Below are 24446 nucleotides of genomic sequence, written 5' to 3' on the forward strand. Positions count from 1 at the left end.
TGTGGGCCTCTAAAACCAATATACAAACAAAATATTTGCAGGATATTTAAGCTCTAAATCAGTTAACTTTTTTGGCGCTGTTGTTGCGCCGCTTTCCTAGGATTGGGCTCCATATTCATCTGCACATACAAGGGATCAAAGATAACACAAATGTGATTTCCCACAAGTGTGATCCCTTTGGCAGAGAAGGGAGAACAATACTTTAAAGCCTGATTTGAGGATTTTCTTTTCTTTTTTTCCCCCCGAAGTGAAAGGTTAGGGTCTTAAGCCACAGCAATCAAAGCACTTGTATTCATCCTCTAATTACATTAATGTCATGTGTTGTGTATCCCGAGTGTTTACTAAAAAAGCTTTCCCCCTTCTGAGCTTGACCTCCCATTTCTCCCGGCTGCATAATAGGCTGGAGCCCACCGAGGGCCTGCGTAAAGACGTGCGTAAAGCCTGAAGGCTGGAGTGCTGCGTGTGCGTGTGTCAGATCCACTGTAGGCTACTGAGCCGGCATCATCTTGAGCGAGGCATTTCTCTTTACCCCGACAAACCTTCAGGGGGCTTTTAGCATTTGTTCGGTCTGAGGTATCTGGAAAACATCTGATTCATTTTTTAACCAGTCCCAGATGCGCCAGCAGCAGCAGCGCGAGTGTGTGTGTGTGTGTGCCTGAAACGCTTCAGCGTCAGTTTGTCAGCGCATGAGAATTTGGGGAGAATATTTGCTTTCTAGAGTAGGGGAGGGAAGGAGAAGAGGAGGAAGAAAAAAGGAAGAAGAAGAAGAAGAAGAAGAAGCGAGTGGATTTTTCAATAACAACGTCTTAGGTATGAACGCAGATACGTGCGTCTCATACTGCGACATGACATCCATGGATTCCTATTATAGTGCGTCCGCCGCGCAGGGCAGAGATCACCAGGCGAACTCTTTCAGGACTTTCTCCAACACGGAGACCAAATACAGCCCCACGTTCATCCCGGGCAAAGGGCAGGCTTACGCGGAGAAGTCCCGGAGCCCCTTCCAGCCGGAGTGCCAGTCACTGGACGGCGCTGAGGAGAGCAGCTTTAACAAATACCAGCTCTTCATGCAGCGACCGACCTGCAAGACTCCGCCCGAGGGCGGCAAGCTGCACCCGGACAGCGGGCACAACGGGTCGCTCATCTCCTGCTACGGTGAGTTCACACACAGACCACAGAGGAGAAGTTCTCACGAAAAAACGAGCCTTTTCAGAGCGCTGATGGAAATGTACTGTATTACTGCATAATGTGTGTTATCTGTCATGCAGGGAAGAGCAGAATAGAGGTGCGCACGCTTCCAGCAAGGTCATTTCTGATGTGTGTGGACCGCTTCCCTGCAGCTTATATAAAAAAGAAGATACATATATATTTAATATAAGAAATGATGATAATGATAAATATTATAGTTATCAGGCTGAATATGTCAGATTTACTAAGTAACTTTAAACCATTTACGGGCATCTGCAGCTCCAGATCCGCGCTTTGGCCTTTACACTTTATGCACACATTTCCAGAAAGAAATAGCGTTAACGTTTCTCTTATTCTTATTTAACGGATGTCTGACAGCTGTCACTGAAATTTAAAATGGGATCAGTGTTTTTAAGGTCGTAACCTCCCAAATGTAGTTTTAATTTAAGCCCCGGTGAAGCGCAGCGACACAAGCACTGGCCTCCGACTCAGGCCAGAGTTGACTCTTCATCACTGATAAAAACATTTATGTCAAGAAATGTTTCATATTAAAAAACAACACAGGCCACTGATGGGGTTTTAGTCTGCATGCAGCTGGGAAAAAAAGGAAAACCAGACATTTCAGAAATGAAGAGAAGCCAAAAGTGTTAAATATCACTAAATATCAGTCAATTACATTAGCTTAAATCTTATTCTTTTTATTTATCTATTAAATTGATCCTATTATATATGCGCGTGATTCTGTAGGGATGAAACAATTAAGTGTAACTTATCTGGGGAAATTAAGGACTATTTATCACCTGTACAGAGCTTTACAAGTCCAAGCAAATGACAATTTATAGCCATATCCAAAAAAAAAAAAAAAAAATACTGGTCAGTTAAACAGTCAGACTAAATGTAAAAACTGCCAGCCAGCCTGAGAAACATTAATTTAAGGATAACGTTTCAAAGCTTCAGAGACTTTTACAATTCTCTGGATTAGATCGTTAACTTGAGGTTAAAGGAAACATTTTATTCTACTGTCTCTTTTATGGGACAGGGGGCTTTAAAACAGAGTAAAATAAAATAAGAAAAAAACATTTTCATTAAATAGACAAACTGGATCTGACTTTTTCTTAAGACTAAAGGTTCAAAGACCAAATAGGGCTTAAAAACACAATAAAAGTAAATAAAAGTACAGTTAAAAGTTAACACACTGCACACGCTTTTATAGGTATGTTACAGCTGCATAGCTTTACATACATTTCGGTTAGCATCAAACTATAGACCCGTTGGCGCCTTTTTGGGCCTCAATTAAATTCCAGATGTCTATCATGATGTTAACAGAGGAAAGCATCTGCCATCGCTGGATTTTTGTTGAATTGTCACCCATGCTGATCATAACCCGGTTTTTTGAATCCATATTTAAATCATCAGTATGACATTTGGTATTTGTGAAAACAGAGATAAAACATTGTCATGAGCACACTGGAATACTCGGAGCGGTTGTTTGCGTGTTTGTGGGCCTACGTTCAAGAATTCACAATTAAAACAGAACTGCCCCCAACTGAACACAGTGGGACACAGCGAGGCCTGCAATGGAGCTCATTTTTTCTGTGCAGTAGCCAGTACCACCGTCTGCCAAAATACATGAAGTGCAAAGCACCCCCCCCCACCCCCCCACCCATTCACTGAAACAACTGGACTCACTTTTTGTTTCACTCTGAACTGTCACTTTTTCTGCCTCCAATAAGTTCAGCGCCCCAGCGCTGTAGTGAGTCGATTTGGCAAGTGCAGTGACAGAATCATTTAAACACCATCATTAAATGCAACATGCCTCCCTTGAGGAAGAGCTGTGCAACGTTATTATTGAAAATGTTGCAGCCAGATGAAGGCATCGTGGCTCTGGGGAGGATGCTTTGGGTTCCTGCCAAAGCCTCAGGCGTCAACAGGGTTATGCTGTTATGTGTGGTCCTCAATGGGAGATATATTGCTTAATGCCGATGCTTTATCTCCATCACGACGACAAAGTTATTTAATGTCCTGAGGGAATTTTCTGTGGCAACTTCAGCTACAACGATAATGCTGTTCACATGGCAACGCATCATATTTTAGCTGTATTTCACTCTGAGCGTATTTCAGCCCCAGTTCAAATGAAGTTTGGACTCTGTGTAAAATGTAAATAAGAACAAAATGCATTGCAAATCTCATAAACTTATATGAGATGTTGACACTGGGACACATTGCCGTTCCCTGGAAAATATTAGTTCCCTTTGAATCTCAAAAAAGTTGGAAGAGAGTGATGTTTACCATGGTGTAGCATCTCCTCTTCGTTTAACAACTGTCTCTAACTGTCTGGGAAGTGAGGAGACCAGTCGTTGGAGTTTTAGGAGAGAAACATCGCCCCGTTCTTGTTTGATGCAGGAGTCTAACTGCTCAACAGCCCTGGGCCTTTGTTGCCAGATTTCATGATGAGCCAAATGTTTTCTATTGGCGCGAGGTCAGGACTGCAGGCAGGCCAGTTCAGCACCTGGACTCTTCTCTCGGGAAGCCATGCTGTCGTGATGGAGGCAGTATGTGGTAGTGTTGGCCTGCCGAAATATGCAAAGTTTTCCCTGAAAGACACGCTGTCTGGAGTAATTGTTGCTCTAAAACCTCTGTGTACTTTTCAGCATTGGTTGTGCCTTTCCAGACGTGCAAGCTGCCCACACCATAGGCAACCTCATACCATAAGAGATGCAAGCTTTTGAACTTAGCACTGATTACAAGCTGGATGGACCCTCCCCTTTCTGTATCCCAGGACACATTGTCCATGGTTTCCAAATAGAATTTCAAATTTTAATTTAATGGGCCACAGAAAATTTTTGCTTCAGACCATTTTAAATGAACTTTGATGCAGAGAATACAGCAATGTTCCTGGGTCATGTTCACGCTTCTTCTTGGCATGATAGAGCCATAAGCGGCGAACTGTATTCACAGACAGTGAGCTCGGGAAGTGAAGTCCATGCAGTGATTTCCAGTAGAGAATCAAGCCTATGCTGCCTGAGGAACCGAAGGTCATGAACGTCCAGTTTGACCTTTGGCCTTGTCCTTTGCGCACAGAGATTCCTCCCGATTCTCTCAATCTTTTGATGATATTATACACTGTGCATGGTGGGATATTCAAAGCCTTTTTTACACTGAGAAACAATTTAATGTTGAAAAAGATTTTCCAGAAAATTTTCAACAATTTCTTTCTTTGATGCAGTTTGTTACAGATTGGTGAATCTCTGCCCATCTTTATGTCTGAGAGGCTCTGCCTCTCTGAAATGCTCCTTTTTACACCCATGTCATGTTACTGACCTGTCGCCAATTAACCTAATTAGTTGTCAAATGCTCATCCAGTTAATTTATATCATTTACCTTTTCAGCCTTTTGTTGCCCTTGTTCAAACTTTTTTGAGATGTGTTGCTGCCATCAAATTTAAAAAAAAAATACTATTTTCAATGAAATGGCAACTATGTCTCAGTTTCAACATCTTATGTCTTTATAAACTATTGGGAATAAAAAATGGGTTCATGATATTTTCTTTTATTTATGTTTTACACAGCATCCCAACTTCATCGGAATCAAGGTTTTACATGAAAAAAAAACTGTTTTGACACAAAAAAGCAGCAAAAAACCCCAACCTTCTTGCTGTCATCGTCTTGTGATGCGTGCTGAAATTGAGGAATGGTAACGTTTACATAAATTTGAAAGGATTTCTTAACAGAATCCTTTAGTACTGTATAATATAAAACATATTTGGAATAGGCTGACAAGAACATCTCCCATTCACATGTCTGATGTAGCTCCGAAAAAACGGTTCAGAATTTGGTTAGAATCTGATTAACTTTGCACATTTTTATCATTCAAACACCAAAGTTTATTGTCTAGCGTTTTGGCACATTTATGTTGCTTAGTGGTGAATGCAGTTCAAATCTGCCAGAGTTTAAATCAACATATTCTGGACTTCTGTGGTTCCTATTGGTGGGTAAGTTTATTCAAATGCATGTTAATCCATGTGACGGTACTGCAGCGAGGACAGGGACAGGGCTGTCTACCTGCTCACACCACAATGAATGAAGTAAATGCCCCTGGAGCTGATCGAGCGCTGAGGAATGCGGGTCAGCACTGCTGGAGAGATCTGGATTAATGTAAGGCAGATGTGCATTACTGGCTCCTATGGTTATTATTCATACTCCCAAAACATCAGATCTCCAGAGCTACAAGAGAGTCCCTGAGATGACAAAGTGGGACTGGTTTACATAACCTTGTCTCAACAATACCTTGTACAAATAAGCAGGGAGTCAGAACTGGTCATCAAGATTGGGTAATGATTTGAGAGACTTGGGAGAAATGAGAAAGTTTCTGGGAAAGCCTCACATGTGGGGGAATGAATGTTTACATGCAAGCACTTTACTGAACCCACTGCTAAATCTCAGTTCGTTTTTCAGATTTGGACCTTGATCCGGACAAATTGATGTAATTTGTTTTATAAACACAAACTTGTGAGGAGAATAGTCTTTCATTTGGAAAAATCCATGAAAGCACAAGTGGAAATGATTTTAAATTCTGCCACAAAAGAAAAAACTAAAATGTCACCTAAATGCTGGCTCCACTGCATCCTTCATGCCTGACAGTGCGTCCAAAGTATATTATATCACCAAAAAAATACAACATTCAAATGTAAGCCTTTATAGTTCCAAACAACCCTTCCTCCCTCAAAAGGAAATTGAGCATCCTGTGATATGTTAAACATTTTCTGAGAATATGAAAACCAAAACACGACTTCAGAAAGTCCTGGCAACGCTTTAAAAAGCATCCTGTCAAAATATAGCACTCTAAGTACATGTTTAAAGGCTTGTGGAAGTGATGTCACACGACATGCATGTACAGATGACGAACACATTGTGTGGATGGTAACAAAGGCACAAGGGTGACACCTGTGATCGTGCCAGTGTGTCTGGGAAGCAGAATAAATTAGAATATGTAATGAATTAATTTTTTAAAGGGCAAATTCCTGACTTGTTACAAAGTCGCCGCTTATACGGAATAAATGCGAGGCATTAAAAAAAGCCCTGCCTTAAAAAAAACAACAAAAAAACTCAGAAACTTTGTTAATAAAACTCTTGTTTTCACATGGTGCTGCTTTTCTGAGTGTCAAGTTTCAACTTCAATAAAGATTCCTCTGATAACTGCTCAAAAAAAAGGGTTCCGACTTCAGTCTCTTCATCCACTTTCTCTAAATGTTTTTCAGCAAATGCAGTTTGCTTTAGCTTTTACTTCCAGACACCTTTCTTGCAGGGAAAGGCACCCTCCCCCCCGAGACACCGGCACACAAAGCAGAAAGAAAAAAACTATTTACAAAAACAAATAAAGGTGCGCATTAAAATGTGTCCCTTCAGTGTTGTGTCCCGCGCTGTAGCTTCACTTTCATATTTTCCTCCGTTTTTATCAGTGGACTGCCTCCTTAATTCAACTTCCATAAGAGCTTTTGTATTTTGCAAACATATGGCCACACACTATATTATGTTTTGACAAAAAGAAAAGGGATATAAAGGCTTGGAAACTACTGGTATGATCACTTCAGGGACAATGCTTTTTTTTTTCTATTTTCAGCTTGCTTTCAGCAGAGGAACATAACTCATTTGATTTGATAGATATGGTTTAATGAAAGCCAGGGGTAATCACTTACACTGCCAGCTTCACAGAGTTTCTTTATGCCTGTCGTTGACTGCAAAGTGGAAAAAATGTGATTCCAGCGTGACCTGGACTACAGAAATTTATTTGAGGCTACTGAAAGATGAGGAGGGATTACTTGCCTCAAATTACATCATGTGGACTTCTTTTATAAATACATTCAATGGAATTTCATATTTTATTTTATTATTTTAATTCATTAAACACTTCTCTAGATATTTTTTTCAATCAACTAAACAAATTGCAATACATTCACTGTATTAAAGAGATTAGTCTACTAAGTTACCTAAGATGGTCTAAATTTTTTCTCTTAAGAAAAAGCAAAAATCTCACCACAATAGCCCCGCCACCCTCCCCAAAGAAAAATCGTATGCCCCTTTGATGCGAGGCAGCCACAGCCCAAGGTATTCTGATAGTAGTGAGGTCATGATTGCATCAATTTCTCAAGAGCTGAGGTTGAGCAGAGAGGTTTTTCTCTTTCCAAGGGAATCTGCATTATTGCATGAGCTGCTGGCATAGATCTCTCCCGAGGAACATCTGGGAGCCTCACTTCCAGCGAGGAAACAAGAGTCAACGTCAGATCTTAGACTGAACCGTAGAAAAAACGATCCTGCCCACAGCGCGTCTGCGAACCGAAAGTGAGTGTAAATTATCATTCACCTGCTGACAACCAAAGCAAATGGAACATATGCGTTTTCTTCCTCCATACAATGTGTGATACATGCATCGTCGTTGTGGCGTGTGGCTGTCAGCTTTAAATGTTTTGGAAGACGATTTTTAGAGCACTCTGTTTAAAAGCATTCCCTTCCCCATTTAGTGTTTGGTCATTAACCCTTCCCCAGGTTACTAATTTATAGTGTTTCTTTTATTTGGCTTCACTTGACCCTCCCTGTCCCATTCCATAAAAACTGAGAGGGTGCCCTGTTGCTTTACAACCAGTTAAATTACACTTTGATGTTTTCTCTCTGTTTTCAGCAGTGATTAAATTGCTGACCCTAGTAAACATCTGACCCCGGCTAACTGAGGCGGTCTGCAGCGTGTCACAGACAAGCTGGCAGATTACAGGAAAAAGTCGGCAGTGTTCAGTGCATTCATACATACGGAACGTTGATGAATGTTGAAGCCTTAAGAACTGTCAAAAAAAAAAAGACCCACATTCCTTCGAATGCGAAAGACATTTGGAGCCAACACAGTGGAATCTTGGCTCCCAAAAGAAAGCAGTGTGAGATGGCTGTGTTTTCCAGAGCAGCGTGCAGAACAGACAGCTCAGCATGCGGGTAAAAATTGTTTGTGGCAAAATGAATCTATGTGGTAACCAAGACACAGAGGAGGGAGATGAGTCTGGAGTCAAAGAAAGAAAAGATGGTAATCACTGTGGAACCCAGTGTTAAATATTTTGATGAAGTATCGTTGGAGACACTGGAGACAGAAAGAAAAAGGAACAAAAAAACGTTATTACCAAATTTATGAAAAACCTGTGTAAGCATCAATTATCAGGCAATACGTTGAACATAAAGACTGGTTTATAGGAGTGACAGCAAGATCCTGTCAAAAAGCCCAAAACTACACCTACCCGTATGTGTCTTGGGTGTCTAAATAGGCTAAGTGATGCTTTAAGGTGAGTGAGGTGTGTTTTCTGTTTCTTGAATAGTTTATTGTGTATTTTGAATATCTCTTAAAACTCCCTCTCAATAGTTACTACAGTATGACACAGTTCCTGAGCTGGGTGCATTGTTTTTATCGTGATTATATCCACCATTACTTTACAAACATTTGCACGGTACCCGATTAATGGAATGCTACTGGAGCATCCCAAAATGACGCGTCACCACGTCTTCGTTTGCATGATTCATCTGAAAGACATGTACATCTCTGAACATCGCGTTATCGCTGCACTAATGTCTACGTCGTACAGGAGAGCCAATCACAGCTAAGTCAGTAGTCAAGGATGTCACATCCATTAAAGTGTGCTTATTGACATAAAACATCAAACCTACTGACTGCAATGATTAGAAAATGATTTAAAAATGCTGCACAATGAAAGCTGCTCTTATTATTATCTCCGTGTTATTAAATTTACCTGTAAAGATAAAGTGATACTGTGATGGTGCCGTCAAACTGTTAGCATTAAATCTCTATGAGCCCTGGTGGACAGGTGAGTATGTACTAAGCTGTTTCGTGACTAAGACAAGTTCCTGTTGTCTGACTGATCAGGGCAAAAGTGAGACTAATGTTTGTGGTTTTCAAGCTGCAATGACTAAAGTACTAGCATTACAATATCTTTAACTACACTAGTTATGACACCATGAGGAGTCATCTGACTTGTTTGCTTGTTTGCGGTGTCACATATTTTGTGCAGACACGGAAGCGTACAGACATGCTATCTTCTGATCTAACGTCTCCTAAAAAAAAACTAATATTTAAAAAAAAAAAAAAAAAATTTAACTATCCAAATTAAAGCAGAAGCCAGAGTAAATGTTATTAATAAGGCTGAGAATCTTTCCCCGAACCATCCTGCCCTCTTCACATCCCCTCATCTGTGCATCCAGCTGTACCCTCAGCTGCTCAGGATATGTGCCTTGCTTAAGGGCATAACCGTATTTTCTCCCACTGATGCTAATGCCAGGCAGGAACCGGGACCTGACCTGTCTTACTTTGGTAACGCTGCAGCCGTTGCTGCCGCCCAAAGGTGGAATAAAATTATTGAACAGTGCACGAGGATAGGAGGCCGGCTCGGGGGGTTTTGGTGATGTCAGAACATCTGTCTGCGTGGAGACTGTAAAAGGATCTGACAGGTAGGCCACGGCGGTACGAGGTTGTGAACTCCAGCTGGGTAAGCTGTGGCGTTCCATTAGTGTCTCGGTCGGGGCAAGTCTGAGGCCGAGAGCAGGGGAGGTACCGCTGCAGCTTTGAGGGGATGACTATTGACATTTCATTGAGGGACACTAGCCAAAGGCGTACTAATCTATGAAAACAAACATGCATGTTGCAGACAGCCACCGCCTAGCTTCATCAGTCTAAAACTATTCACTCATAAAGAACTAAAAAAAAAAAAACCCGGCTCAAAGAGTCACAAGGGCCAGAAAACATGAACTCTCTTTTGTCAGATTTGTTTTCGGAGAATGACAAGCAGGCATTACTACATTATTCAAAACAATAATGCAAAGTGACAAAGGCAAATACATGAAAATAAGCACATAACTGTTGGGTTAATCATCGTTAAACTCCCAAAACTGAAAGACAAATGTTGTTGGATGAAGTCAAGCCAGTGTTGCGCAAGACTCACAAATCTGTTTATGTGTAGGAGACCATTATGTGCGCTGGTTTCCGAACCAATGCTTCCAGGACAGGCAGCGCTCCGTGCCCATTCGCAGGAAAGGCAAACAGAGGCTGAGCATGCTCACTGTTCCCACTGGCCCGCAACCAGAGCCCCTCTGATTATTTATTCACACAGCTGTTTGTTTATTGAAGGAGCAGGGACCGCTTTCTTCATCCCCACAAAAAGAAACAAAAAAGCCAACATGCGCTGACAGAAACAGAGCATGGTCTGTCACGAAATGGACAATCTAGAAATTGAAGGTGACAAACACAATGTTGTTTACATCTGAGGGGCAAGGCTGTGGGGGTTGGAGCGGCCCCCTCTCTCGTACACAAGGCCCACCACACACACACGAGCCAAAGATGGAGCAGATTTCATGTGATTGCAGGTAACACGGCCGGGAGATGTGAGGGAGAGGCTGGGTTTGTCACAGGTCACACCAATTTGAAGTGACATACATTTCAAACAAAAAAATGCTTTTCCTCTCTGTGACTTTCAGACTTTTGGGCTCACAAACGAGGCCTTTGAGCCTTAAGATGAAACACACAGACATGAAGTCAGTTTAAAGTAAATGCTAAATTTACAGGGAAAGATGATGATGAGCAGACACATCCTGAGGCGCTGTGGTTGGTCGTAGCCACATTATGCAAAAGTATCGCTCTGCTTGATATTCCTGTTTCCTACAAGACTGCAATTGACAAGTTTGCACGGTTGTTTCACTGAAAATAATAACTTAACATCAGAGGTGTCAAAAGTATTCACATTCATTACTCAGGTAGAAGTATAGATACTAGAGTTTAAAAATACTCCTGTAGAAGTTGAAGTATCAACTCAAGTTTTTTACTCAAGTAAAAGTATAAAAGTACTGGTTTCAAAACTACTTAAAGTATAAAAGTAAAAGTAATGTAAGGGGGGAAAAAGCCATAAAGGACAAAAGCCATTGAAAATGAATGCATTTTAGTATAATGTAAATATATTAAAGAACCATATATGTGTATTATTAAGCATTAACATGTGTTTCAGAGAGCAGGAGATATGATGACTAGTTGCCTATAAGTATTGTAATGGTGCAAAAAGTCAAACTTCAGGGGCATGTTATCATTTATCCTAACCTTTATTGGAATGTACATCCAAGTTTAGTTGCAGGAATCTGAGGGAACGGATGTAAGAACAAAACTGGACAAGAACATCTGAAACAACCACAACCAAATTCACTCTATCCGGATGGAGCAATTTAACTGGATAGTTTTTTTTAAAGACCGAAATGTAATAGAGTAACGAGGCTGTTTTTAAAATGTAAGGAGTAAAAAGTACAGATAATTGCGTGAAAATGTAAGGAGTAAAAGTAAAAAGTCGTCTGAAAAATAATTACTCCAGTGAAGTATAGATAACCAAAATTTCTACTTAAGTAAGGTAACGAAGTATTTGTACTTCGTTACTTGACACCTCTGCTTAACATGCACATTTTGTATGGCTTTCCTTTCAAATGACTAACTTTCAAGCCTCTCTATCGATCTTAATCTCACACATGCAGGAAAAGACAACAGCGGTCTGAACGAGTCTGAGTTGCCCCCAAACGTGGATGCTCCGGGGATGGAGGGCAGTTACCTAAACCTAAAGGAACCCGGCGTGAAGGGGCCAAGCGAGAGACCAGGGTCTGAACTTTCCAGCCCCATGGACAAAAGCGAGGCGGAGAGCAACAAAGGCAAGAAAAGACGCAATCGCACCACATTCACCAGCTACCAGCTAGAAGAGCTGGAGAAGGTTTTCCAGAAGACGCACTACCCAGATGTTTATGCCCGAGAGCAGCTGGCGCTGAGGACAGACCTGACGGAGGCCCGTGTGCAGGTGAGAATATCCCTTCATAATTTAACTCAACTAGCAGATTTAAATGTTGTCATGTTATGTATCTAGATACCTAAAATCTCACATGACGTCTCAGTGTATCTAAGCCAAAAGAGTCTGACGTCTCTGACATGGAACATTTAGACAGAGGTGGGCAGAGGAGCCAAAAATTGTACTCAAGTATAAGTACTGTTACTTCAGAATATATGACTCAAGTAGAAGTAAAAAGTAGTCATCCAAATAATTACTTGAGTAAAAGTAAAAGAGTACTTGGTGAAAAAACTACTCAAGTACTGAGTAACTGTTGAGTAACATCTGATTTATTTTTTTTAACACAACCATTCAAACAGACAAAAGTACAAAATAATCATCTTCAGGCAAATTAAATCAATAAAATAAATTAAAATTAATAAAAAATAAAAAATGGCTTAAATTAAAATAATCTTAAAGTCAATTCAAGTACTTTAATAAATAATAAAATAAATAAAATAACAGAATAAAAAAATAAATTAAGCACAAGTAGCACACAATTTCAAGCCTTTGTACTTTTCTTTTTTAACCAGGCAGAACTAGAACAAGCCCATGAACTCATAGAAACTCTGTGTGTGTTTGAGTCTGTGTAAATGTGACAAAACATGCAAAAACAAACATTTTTCCCAAAGAATCACTCAGTGATGTCATGAGATTGACGCGAACGCGGATAAAAGGGATAAAAGAAAAGTAACAGCTCAACGTAGCCTAATGTAGCGGAGTAAGAGTAACAGTTTCTCCTTCACAAATCTACTCAAGTAAAAGTAAAAAGTATAGTGATTCAAAACTACTCCTAAAAGTACAACATTTCCCAAAACTTACTCAAGTAAATGTAACGGAGTAAATGTAACTCGTTACTACCCACCTCTGCATTTAGACTTTTCAAATACAATATTTTACATCTGAAGATCGCCTTTTTCGAACCCTAATGAAATAGCTATGTTGCCTAAAACTAAGTTATTAAGGTATCTAACTGTAGCCAGTTTTTTCTCTTAAACATAAAACAACGTAAAACTAAACAAATGAAAAAACATTGATCTCACGCAGGACTATGTTGTATTGAATATCGGCAATGATTAAATCCACCGCGGCTCCTCCGAACTCCACATTTGTGCCCGTCATGAGCTGACACAGCTTGGGTTTGTGTATATTGTAAGAGTGGTTTCAAGGTGAGTAATAGTGGATCAAAAAGGTTTTAAAAAGGTTTCTAGACAGCACTCATGATAACTGTTTACTTCAGCGAATGTCACCGTGCTCGTTGGGGCATTGACGTGAGTCACTAAGTGCGTTGGAATGCCATGTATGTTTCTCCTATTTTAGACTCGCCGTTTAAAATTGTCAGTTTTTTTTTTTCATAATGTTTGCCATAACAGATGCATAAGACAAAAAAAACACTGAGGGATTCTTTAAAGTTTCTTTATAGCTTAAAATAAATCTATCTTTTCTTGTGTGATGGTAAGAGTAGTTTTGCATGGCGGTTAAACGACATACTTAAAGTTTTGAAACAATTACGACCCTGTTTAACATGATGTTGGCACATCTTCAGCAGGGAGCGTAAGTCACTTGAACATAAACACGCAGTATCGTGAAACACTTGCTGAAACCTCCGGTGCGATTGTTGCATCCTGGTACGACAGATTCCATAAGCTCTGTTGGATGAATGCAGTCGTTCATGTTTGCATGCTAATAATCACTTTGGGACCTGACAGAGAGCGCTGGGAGAGTTAACACTGGCACTTTGACAAAGACTGTTCGCTACAACAGACAGCAAGGCCTATTGTTCTAAATCTCTCTTTCTGCCTGCCAGTTTTAGATCAGAGTGGGATGGGTGGGACTAAGGGAATACTGCTCGTAGCGCTTACACGGTGCAGGCTCTGCAAAGAAGGGTCACAGGCCAAGGGTTTCTCCCCAGCACTACCATGTTTCAAAACTGCTTCACTGCACAGCTCTTGAGGCACGGAAGGAAAACACATGGAAAGCCATCAAAGCTATTTGGCATGGATAAAAAAGACACTCTGAGATGCCAGTTTCAATTTCCACGCGCAGTCTTAGACAAAGTCAGGGACTGAGATCCTGGCCTGGTCCTTGTGGCGGTACAGTAAAATAAGTACATTCATGTAGCATTCACACAGACCCATCTATTCCCCAGATGAATATAATTAACTTTTTTCATCTGACAAGCCCACAGCACATGTCACAGTGAGGTTTGACCCAAACTTCTAAAATCAGACCCCAAATATGCACGCAATCAAGACTAAACCCCACAATTTTAACTGAAGGTCCATCCAGACAAAGTCCAGGGATATCCAATTGTTGAATACCGAGGGGCACTCGAAGCTTGCCAAGCTATTGGAGAATCCTATTCATCTTCTAAACAACAGCAATTGAATTTCCGACTGCAGATGTTTTTTTCTGCCAAAATACCAGCATTAAGGACCTTCAGTTTGATCCTCAGCCCTGCTGATGAATGTCTTCATAAAGTCTGGCAGCAGCTTTCCATAAGCGCGGCTGTGACTTCTGCTGCCACTAGTTTATTTAGTACAATTAGTTCTGAGCCCTCAGACTTGAACTTCACCATGCTGCCTACTTTTATGGAGGAGGGGGTTGTGCGAGAGCGAGGCCGTCTATCAATTGCAGTGGACCTGGATGACAGAGATGAGGTGAGACGGCTGGACTTCAAAGCTGCTTTTCGGAGCAGTGGACTCTGCCCTCCCTCGCTCCCTCTTCCTCTTGCTCTGCCTGCTGGCTCTGGAGCATAAATAAAGCTCTATAATGGGTCTGTAAGCTGCATTTTGCTGTCAGCGTCTTTAGCAATTACTGTATCACTTCCAAGCATTATGAGCTCCGAGATCACTGAGCCACCTTCTTCGCAGATGTCTGTTAAATAATATCAACAAGAGTAGTAAGTGTTTGCAGTCTGTAAATTTGATCCTTTTTGGGTTTGACGTACAGGACGGGCCACTGGGGTTCATTGTGACGAATATATGTTAATTGGAAATCTGCCTATTCAAAGTCACCAGTGGCCTTCCTTTCTCAAAAAAATAGGAAATAGGAGGCATGGAACAACAAAGGACACATCTGACTTCATAATTATTCCCGCATTATATCTCCGGCAGAGCATTTGCCTGAGGTCTCATTCCTACTGCAGCTCCAAAAAATAGCAATGCAGAGCTCTGTGAAAGATTATGCACTCCGTACTCAGAAATCAAGAAACGGGAAGTAAATGCGCTCAGACATGTTGCGTTTGTTTATAAAACAGTTCCAGTAAGTGTTTTCGAGGGTCCAGGTTAAAATACTGCGTTTGTTAGCGAGCATCTCTAAAAAACTGGATTATAACGTGGTATTTCTTTGTGTGAGTGTGTGTGTGTGTGTGTGTGTGTGTGTGTGTGTGTGTGTGTGGACGCCTGGTCCAGTGCTCTCGTCTGCACGCCTCCAAAAGGTCAGAGGGGTTAGCTGCGGAAAGCCGAGGGTTTAGGCGTCAGGAAATTAAACATGAAATGAAAACAAGCTCCAGTTTGAACATTCTCCCATCTCACTTTCAATATCCCCACTTCCCTTTCACTGACTTAAAAGGGAGGTGGGAGGAGAGGGACAGGGAGGAAAGGGGGGTCAGCGCATGGGGGTGGGGGGGCGTTGGCGGACAGCAGACTACGAGCTTCAGCAGAGGAGTGTCAGTGCAATACCACGATTAACATGAGAAGATGAGAAACGCTATTTCGATTTGTTGCCATAGAAATGACCACAGACAAAAGTTTATATCTTAAAAGGAAACGAGAGCTTTCAAACACTTCTGAGCTCCGAGGTCATTTACAGCTACCATTTATTTTTGGCAAAATAAAATAAAATAAAATAAAATAAATATCATCTCACTTGTAAATAATGTTGAATAAAAGTGTCTGCTAAATATGTAAAAGAAACCATCAACAACGTCTTTCAATCCAACCAAAGCCGTTTCTGTCGGGATTTTTATTTGGAAACCTGTGATGAGCTCATGTAACCAAAGACCCACCAAAGGAACGACATTAAAAACCTTAAACAATAATAGACCCCCAAATCCTCAGTGGGAGCCTAACACAGACTCAGAGCCCCCCTCTAAACATATGATATAATTCAAAGGGCAACAACCCTTCACCTTGACGTTGGGGTCCGGCAGCATCCTCAGATATCATCTTACCATTCTGGAAGGGTAACTTGTTCTCGTATCTCAGCTGCTGACCCCAGCAACGCCGGAGTCACAGACCATCGCTCTATGAGGTGCGTCATAAATATACAAACAAACTCTATATGAACCATATTATAGCTGTTGAATTGTTTTCAACAAGAATATCTCCTTGAAAAAGTCTAAACTAAAAGTTCGAAAGAAGCGTGAGACGTGTGTGCGAGCTTTGGTGCAATTACATTGTACCGTCTCTGGATAGAAATGCACTCCCCCATCGGAAAACAATTTAAGACCCGTTTTTACTTTCATGCACATCTTGCAAAATAACATATTTGTATGACACTGCTCAATTCTGTCACCAGACTTTACTGCGTTTATCTTGACGGAGACAAATGGTGAGAGCGAGAGACGAAACAGGGGGTTTGAAAGGACTGACTGAGGGGGAATTACATGTGAGAGACTGTGAAAACCACAAGCTGATTGGGCTGGGAATCAAATCACAATCCAAGTTCAAACCCTTGTGTTGACGCGGGATCGCACTCTAGTCCCTTTGAAGAAGATTCCCTCTTCTCTCTTGGGAGGATAAGATTCAGACAACCAACAAATAGATACAGATAAACATTTGGAGACTCCCACTGGACCCCCGGCTCTTCTATGCTCTTGCGTCGAGATGGGATTTCTTTCTGGTGGCCTTTTTTTTTTTTTTTTTTGGATAGTAAGGGTGAAAAATCAGAACAATAGGGCATCTTATATTTCAGGACTTAAATGTTATTAGTATTGAAATAATAAGAACATCATTTTTATCAGTACCATCTAAAATTCTGTTAAGTGAATTTATTAGATCATGTTTTTTTTATTTTTTGTCACTTTCCTTTAATTTTGATTCAATTAATGACCAAATATTGCTTTTCACCCATCTTTACCATCCAGTTAATGACTTTTATGTCGTAATTTAACCTTTGATTCACTGACCACTCTGGGAATCATATTATTGATTTATCAAAAAATTGAAAACACATTTTTTTTGTCACACGTTGTGGCCGTACAACAATATTTTTTTATGAATATCACTTAAAAAAACAACACGTTTCTAACCACGGTTCTTCGTAACAAGAGTAATAAGTCACCACAGCCTCTGTGAAAAAGTTAGGGCTTTTATAAGCACTTTATACATCCATTTATTTATTTTATTTGGGTAATGTAATTCATCCCATTCCAAAATTTACTCAAACTGTAACAAGTCTTTGTATCTATTTATTTTTTCAAGAGCTTTTTTGTGGCTCTAGTGGTCTTTATTTTGAAGATGGCTCAACAGGAAACTTTTGTAGAGAGAGATGGTTTGTGGGGTGGGGGGGCACCAGGCCAAACCATCATACTTCAGCAATGACACTCATACAGAACTAAGATTTGTTGCAGTTCCTTGTCTGACCAGTAGGGGCTGGCTCCAAACGCGAGTCGATCTCCTCTGACTCCCATGTTAAAATGTCCAACTTTAGAGCAGAAATAAACATATTTACAGTCTGGCTCGAAAAATTATTTTAGTCTCAGTCATTAGATTTCACACCCATGGCAACTCGGAGGGAGGTGAGTTTTTTTGTATCACGCCAGGATAGTTTATATCAAGCAATACATTTATTTCTAATATATTTGACTGACAGCCGGCTCAGCCAATAGGTAGCCATTATCACGTCAACATGTTAAACGGTATATCCTGCTGTAAACGTGTGACAGCAGGTCTGCAGATATTTCAGTAGGGTTCCAAAGCTAACTTTGATTGACATGTGGTGGGTGTGTTCCCATCGCCAGAGGTGTCAAAAGTATTCACATTCATTACTCAGCTAGAAGTATAGATACTTAAAAATACTCCTGTAGAAGTTGAAGTATCAACTCAAGTTTTTTACTCAAGTAAAAGTACTGGTTTCAAAACTACTTAAAGTATAAAAGTAAAAGTAATGTAAGGGGGAAAAAAGCCATTAAGGACAAAAGACATCGAAAATGAATGCATCTTAGTATAATGCAAATATATTAAAGAACCATATATGTGTACTATTGAGCATTAACATGTGTTTCAGAGAGCAGCAGATATGATGACTAGTTGCCTATAAGTATTGTAATGGTGCAAAAAGTCAAACTTCAGAGGCATGTTATCATTTATCCTAACCTTTATTGGAATGTACATCCAAGTTTAGTTGCAGGAATCTGAGGGCAACGGATGTAAGAACAAAACTGGACAAGAACATCCTTCATTGTGCCACAACCACAACCAAATTCACAATTTAACTGGATAGTTTTTTTTTTAAAGGCCGAAATGAAATAGAGTAACGAGGCTGTTTTTAAAATGTAAGGACTAAAAAGAACAGATAATTGCTTGAAAATATAAGAAGTAAAAGTAAAAAGTCGTCTGAAAAATAATTACTCCTGTGAAGTATACCGGTAGATAACCAAAATTTCTACTTAAGTAAGGTAACAAAGTATTTGTACTTCGTTACTTGACACCTCTGCCCATCGCCTTGCTGAGCAACATGGCTGTGCCCCAGAAACCACTTGGTCACGTGACCTAATGCTTCGTCCATTGTTTTATAGAGTCCACGAAAGACACTCAGTAAACAGCCACAGGCCGGGATTCAAACCTGCACCGCCTGAAGGCGATAACTTCTGAATATGGTGCCCCCGCTCAACCGACTGAACTATCCAAGGCCCCAAGTCTTTTTTTTTTTTTTTTTTTAATCCCTTAAACCAATATAAAGAGCAACTGGAAACCAAAGTACCAAATTCTTAAGAAAGTATAGGGACACAAAGGTTAAAGAACACGGTCTCTAATCAGGAATCAAACAGTTAGTGTTAGTTTGTTTTTCTTTCCCCTTCTGTTTTTACAGCACAACCTTTTCCTTCTCAACCTTCACCACTTCGTTTGTAAACTATCATTTTCAAGTCTTGAGTTAACTAATATCTTTGGAGCCGGAAATGATGTGCACGGGAATGGCCATTCACCTGTCATTCAAATTAAGTGCTTGATAAAAATACGTTCAAGTAGTTGAGGTATATGAAAGAAGTCTCCTCACACAAACGTGGTGAAGAGAGAAATTAGAGATCAGAACTTTATTCGGGTCAAGCTGTAAATGTGATTATTATGTTAGCAGTAAATTCAGGCATTTTAACAGCGTGGTCTGCATGGTTTAACTTCAGCTCAGCTTTTGGAGCCAACCACAAGTGGCTTTTTATGGAACTGCAGTATTTGGTTACTTTTTTTATACGCTTGGCCTTTTACAAACCACGTAGGTGTCCAAAAATCAATATTTAACCAATGTCAAAGTAAATGTAAGACTTAAAGTAGAATTGAAACATGAGTGATGTGACGACAGTGTATAGCAAGCTATTTCACTTACACTATTGAAGACGAACACTTTAATAGTGTACGCATTTAAAAAAAGAAGAAGAGGACAGATCACATAGTTTCCAAACCTCAGTATCTATAAAAGGAACAGAGAGTTTAAGGATTGTGCAACAAGCAAAGACTGGGCAACATGTGTCAACGACAGTGGACTGAAATAAATAAATAAATAAATAAATCAGAAACGATTTTGATTTCACTTCTGACATATAAATATTGGGGAATATCTCAAAGAACTCTTTCAGGCTGTACAGCTTTCTGCTATTGACACACTTTAACCTCCTAACTCTCTAACACCCTTCAGTCAAGCACGCCCACAGTCAAGAAAAGGGCTGTACGGCCTGCACTTAGTCTGTCAGCAGCTCAGTGCACACACTTTCCCTGAAAATTAGCTTATGTGTAAATCTGTTGAGCCAGAAGACCTTCAAATAATACTTAATTACTCCAAACGTGGAAGTATGTTTGTACATACACATACGCACATATGCCGTCTTGGTCAAAAGTTCAACATTTGTTTCATGGATTGTTTTGAGGGATTCCCCACTATATCACGCTGCGCTGACATGTGGGAGAAAGCACACCTTTCTCAGAGTGATTTATGAATGGTTGCAGGCCCAGATGTGGATCTGTCGATGCTGGCAGCCTGAAGGGAGGCAGACGCTTGTGTATCAAAGGGAGGAGCTGAAACATGCAGCACCAGGGGAGACTCACCATTTTCACATCAATAGCTCAGTGTGGACGGCACTTTAAAGACATGTCAAGTCCTAAAACTACAGCCTGGACTTTCATGTGCAGTATAATTTATACGCTTTACTGTCTTCAGTTTATGTGGTTCAGTTTCTTAACTTTTACTTGCCGAGTTTTCGGCGGAAAAAAAAAAAAGTTTCCTGGTGTTACGGATGATTCGAGGGCTTTGATAGCCATGTTTAAAAATGATGTCAAGAGTTTAGTTTGGTAGAGCCTGGTCTGTTTCATGAGATACGCCCTTGACAGATACTTTTCTCCTGCAGGTGTGGTTCCAGAATCGCAGAGCCAAGTGGAGGAAGAGAGAGCGTTTTGGCCAGATGCAGCAGGTTCGCACGCACTTCTCGACTGCTTATGAATTGCCTCTACTCACTCGGCCTGAGAACTATGCACAGGTAAAGGAAAAAAGAAGTCTTCTCATTGAGCACTGCACGTCAGAGTCATTTGAGTCATCACAATCACGGAGAATATGTTATAAGATCTGCAACAACTGATGTTAGCCTTGTTACAAACAATTACTTTTATTTATTTTTACATCCAAGAGTTACAAAGCAACCTCATAATTAATTAAAAGTAATATTCCAAGCCTCCCGATGAATGCATATCAATATTAATTAGGTTTTAGCTCAAAGTTTGATCTCTGTCAAAGCCCAAGGAAATGTGTGTCCGGTCAGCAGCTGAAGGTTCCACATCATTCATCAGCTTGTTTCTAGTTATATTCACCTACTATGGGCTACTACTTGAGGCATATAATGCATTGTTAGGCCTTTTCCTTTGAAAACAGCTGCTAACTGTTGCTAAAAAAAAAAGTGATAACATGAGTGAATGAACATGAGTGAGATCTGAATATCCTGTTGCAGATAGTGCAGCAAATGTTTGTCTCATTCTTCAGTTGCACGGTCGTAAACATCTCCATCGGAGGGAGTATATGTGGCTTTCTGCAGATAACCATGTACCCGATGATGTGTTGTGACCAATGCTGACTCGGTTTGTTGTGCAAATGCACAGCAGACGTGTTACTGTAGGGTCTGGTCTGCTGGGATGCGGTCGCTCATCACGGCGGAAATGAACAGCGACATCCAAAATGTCTCCACGGGGGAATTACAGTTGGCCTTAAATTATTCTCCATTTTCCCCACTTAAATGCACTCTTGGGTACTTTGATTTGCACAGATTGGCCCTGGAGCTATGTTAGACCTTCGTAAATCCAATTAAAGAAGTAGAATTGGGAGGCACTTTTATGTTTTTTTTTATGTAATGTTTTGTTTTTAGTTTATGTCAATGTCAGTTGTTACTTTAACCCTATTTCCTGTTCTTCTTCTGCAGATCCAGAACCCTTCATGGATCGGTGCCAGCAGCGGAGCGTCTCCGGTGCCAGGTTGCGTGGTGCCTTGTGATTCTGTCCCCTCCTGCATGCCCCCCCACCCTCATGGTCCTGGTGTCTCTGATTTCCTGGGTGTGCCCAGTCCAGGGAGCAGCCACATGGGACAAACACACATGGGCAGCCTGTTTGGGGGCGCCGGGATCAGCGGGGGAATCAACGGCTACGATCTCAATGTGGATCCAGACCGCAAGTCCTCCAGCATAGCTGCGCTGCGTATGAAGGCCAAGGAACACAGTGCAGCCATCTCCTGGGCCACATGATGTCCCAGTGCAGTTTAACCCTGCCCCCATGTGGCCCCGGCTTCGGAGCAGCCATCAGCAAGCACTGAGGGGGAGGAAGGGGTTTTCCTGAGAGCACTAATGATAGCACAGGTCAAATGAACAGGGAGAGACTGCGGAGATAAGAGAGGCCATAACAGCGGCCAATGCAAGCAAGATAACTATGACAATCAGCAGATGTTTAAAGTGAGAGAAAAATGGAGGTGTAACATAGATGTGCAGCCTTGATTCCGTCATCTCTCAGGTCTCATTGAAACATGGTGTTTGCCATGATAAAACGTTTCAGAAAAATAAGAAAAGACAAATACATTTTTTCAGAATATCTGAATTCTGGCTCTACCATAAAGTATCTTCACTTTCTTTCAGCGATGACTATGATTCACGTTATCCTCCGACTTTATCATACTTGTATATTATTTATGCGACTGCCACTTGTAGACCCTTCTCAATCTGTGTACACCAGTTTAAGTGCATTTCTAAACTTTGTTTGCATTTGGTAAGCTGTTTAAAAACACGTCCACTTTGCATGCAAAAAAAACTAAAAGCTTATTTTCTGTCTCGTTCTATCGCAAACTACAAATATGACCGAAAGGAACAATAGCGTGCTCTTTTGTTGTGGGTAGTTTATGTCCCCGCGAATAAGGACGGAGACTCAAAGCAAAAAAGTGAGACTAATTTAGTGAGAGCAGATATGACGTATCAGTTTAGTCCGGGCAGTGATCACGCATTGGATTGGCAGTTATTTCAAGCCGTCTTGTCGTTTCCCCTCACAAGGCTACCTCCACAGGTTCCCCTGCTCGGCTCAGGCTTCAGGTTACAGGAAACAGTGTCTCCACCGGCAGACGCGGTGTAGCAATGCACAGCAGCAACCTTCAACACCGTCTTACCACGCCAGCTTTAATCAGCAGCCAACAGCAATTGACAAACTTGATTAGCATCAACATGAGCTGTCCTTCCATGTGAGCACCAGGACACGTCACATCGCACGTGGTGAAAACACCATGCAAACATGTCGAAATAATCATTAGTGTTGGTTCAGCAGGGATGAGCTGTTTTGAGGATTAGCAGCATCCCCACAGACATGAGTGGTCCTCCATAACAGCGTTCTGTAATGTTTGGGGCAGTGAGACGACATCAGGGCCGGGCCGTAGGAATGTGGTGAGCATGCCCAATGATTGCAGGGGTATCAGTGAGCTTTAGCACGCCTGTAGAGCTGAGATTCAGGCCGGGGCCCGAGACAGCCTCCTATAGTCATTAGGCTGATTTCTCTATAATGCCTCCTTTGCTACATATCCGTTTTCTTTCCCATGTGTAAATGATGACAACATAACATCCTCAAATGTCCAAAGGGGTTCAGTTTTCTTGCCTTGAAAGATAGTGAAAAAAGAACAAATTGAAAAAAATAGCGGAAGGATAATTGAATCGACAAACTGTCCATGAGAATAGTGACGGACCGGTTCACTGCAGAAGCATTGCTGCACGTCTCTAGCATTGAAAAGTTCCCACAGTCAGAAAAAAAGACTGTTTAACTGAAGCTCTTTCACGTCATCAGTGAAGGAAGTAGCAGTATTTGAGGACATGCTGAATGCTTTGACACTTAGAGTGTTTATATATTCTACACACAGGGTTTATTATCTTAACTCAAACAAATGTCTTCAAATAAAAGGAAAAAATTACGAAAATGACTTAAGAACAAAGCATGACCATCCAATTTTCAATATAAAACAGAATCCGGCCAAAATAAATAAATGCCGATCTTCAAGTATGACTGAGTTTGAACTTTGTCATATTGGCTGTGTATATGGACCTTCCTCAGTGCTCCTCTCCTCTGCAGCTCCATAAACGTTGATACTACTGAAATAAAGCAATTGAAGTCCGTGTTTATAATGTTGTATTGAATGAATGTGAACAATATAATTATTGTTCTTTTGCTTGTACAATTATTTTGCTTTTCTGTCAAAAAATGAACGCGCAGCGATAGACCAATGAAGTATTACAGAAATAACGCCAAGAAATGTAAACTTTTGTTTGATATTCTGAAAAGAAGCATTGGAGTTTTACTGAGGTGTTTGCTTTTTGCATTTAGATTTTTTTTTTTTATGGCTTTAAGCAGCTTTTACATTTTTTTTTTTGTATATTAATCAATATTTCTACTTTTAATTGTGCCAAATTATGCAATAAGTTATTGCACTTACAGTGTTCTTTGATATATCCCGAGACAGTTGTCTCATTTGTGAAGCTAGACGTTGCATAGCTTTTAGTCCCAGCCAACAAGAACTGTCTCCGAAGCCCGTCCATATTTAGTACCAGGAAGAAGCACCACCGGGGTCTCCTCAGGTGCTGGACTCAGTTTGTACAGAATTAACTTCTTGTTTCTGTCAGTGATGATTTTGAGTTGAATTTGAAATA

At 40.8% G+C, this 24446-nt stretch overlaps 1 protein-coding gene across 1 annotated transcript; it reads left to right on the forward strand.

Annotated features, from left to right (window-relative positions):
* The first annotated feature begins 444 nt into the window (after window positions 1-444).
* Window positions 445-24446, forward strand: alx4b (ALX homeobox 4b). Its single transcript, XM_061720952.1, has 4 exons — window positions 445-1155; window positions 11742-12055; window positions 20643-20771; window positions 21702-24446. Exons 1-4 carry the CDS (start codon window positions 687-689, stop codon window positions 22017-22019), a joined length of 1230 nt encoding a protein of 409 aa, XP_061576936.1. The 5' UTR covers window positions 445-686; the 3' UTR covers window positions 22020-24446.

This window comes from Cololabis saira, chromosome 5 (genome assembly GCF_033807715.1).
Source record: "Cololabis saira isolate AMF1-May2022 chromosome 5, fColSai1.1, whole genome shotgun sequence".
NCBI lineage: Eukaryota > Metazoa > Chordata > Actinopteri > Beloniformes > Belonidae > Cololabis > Cololabis saira.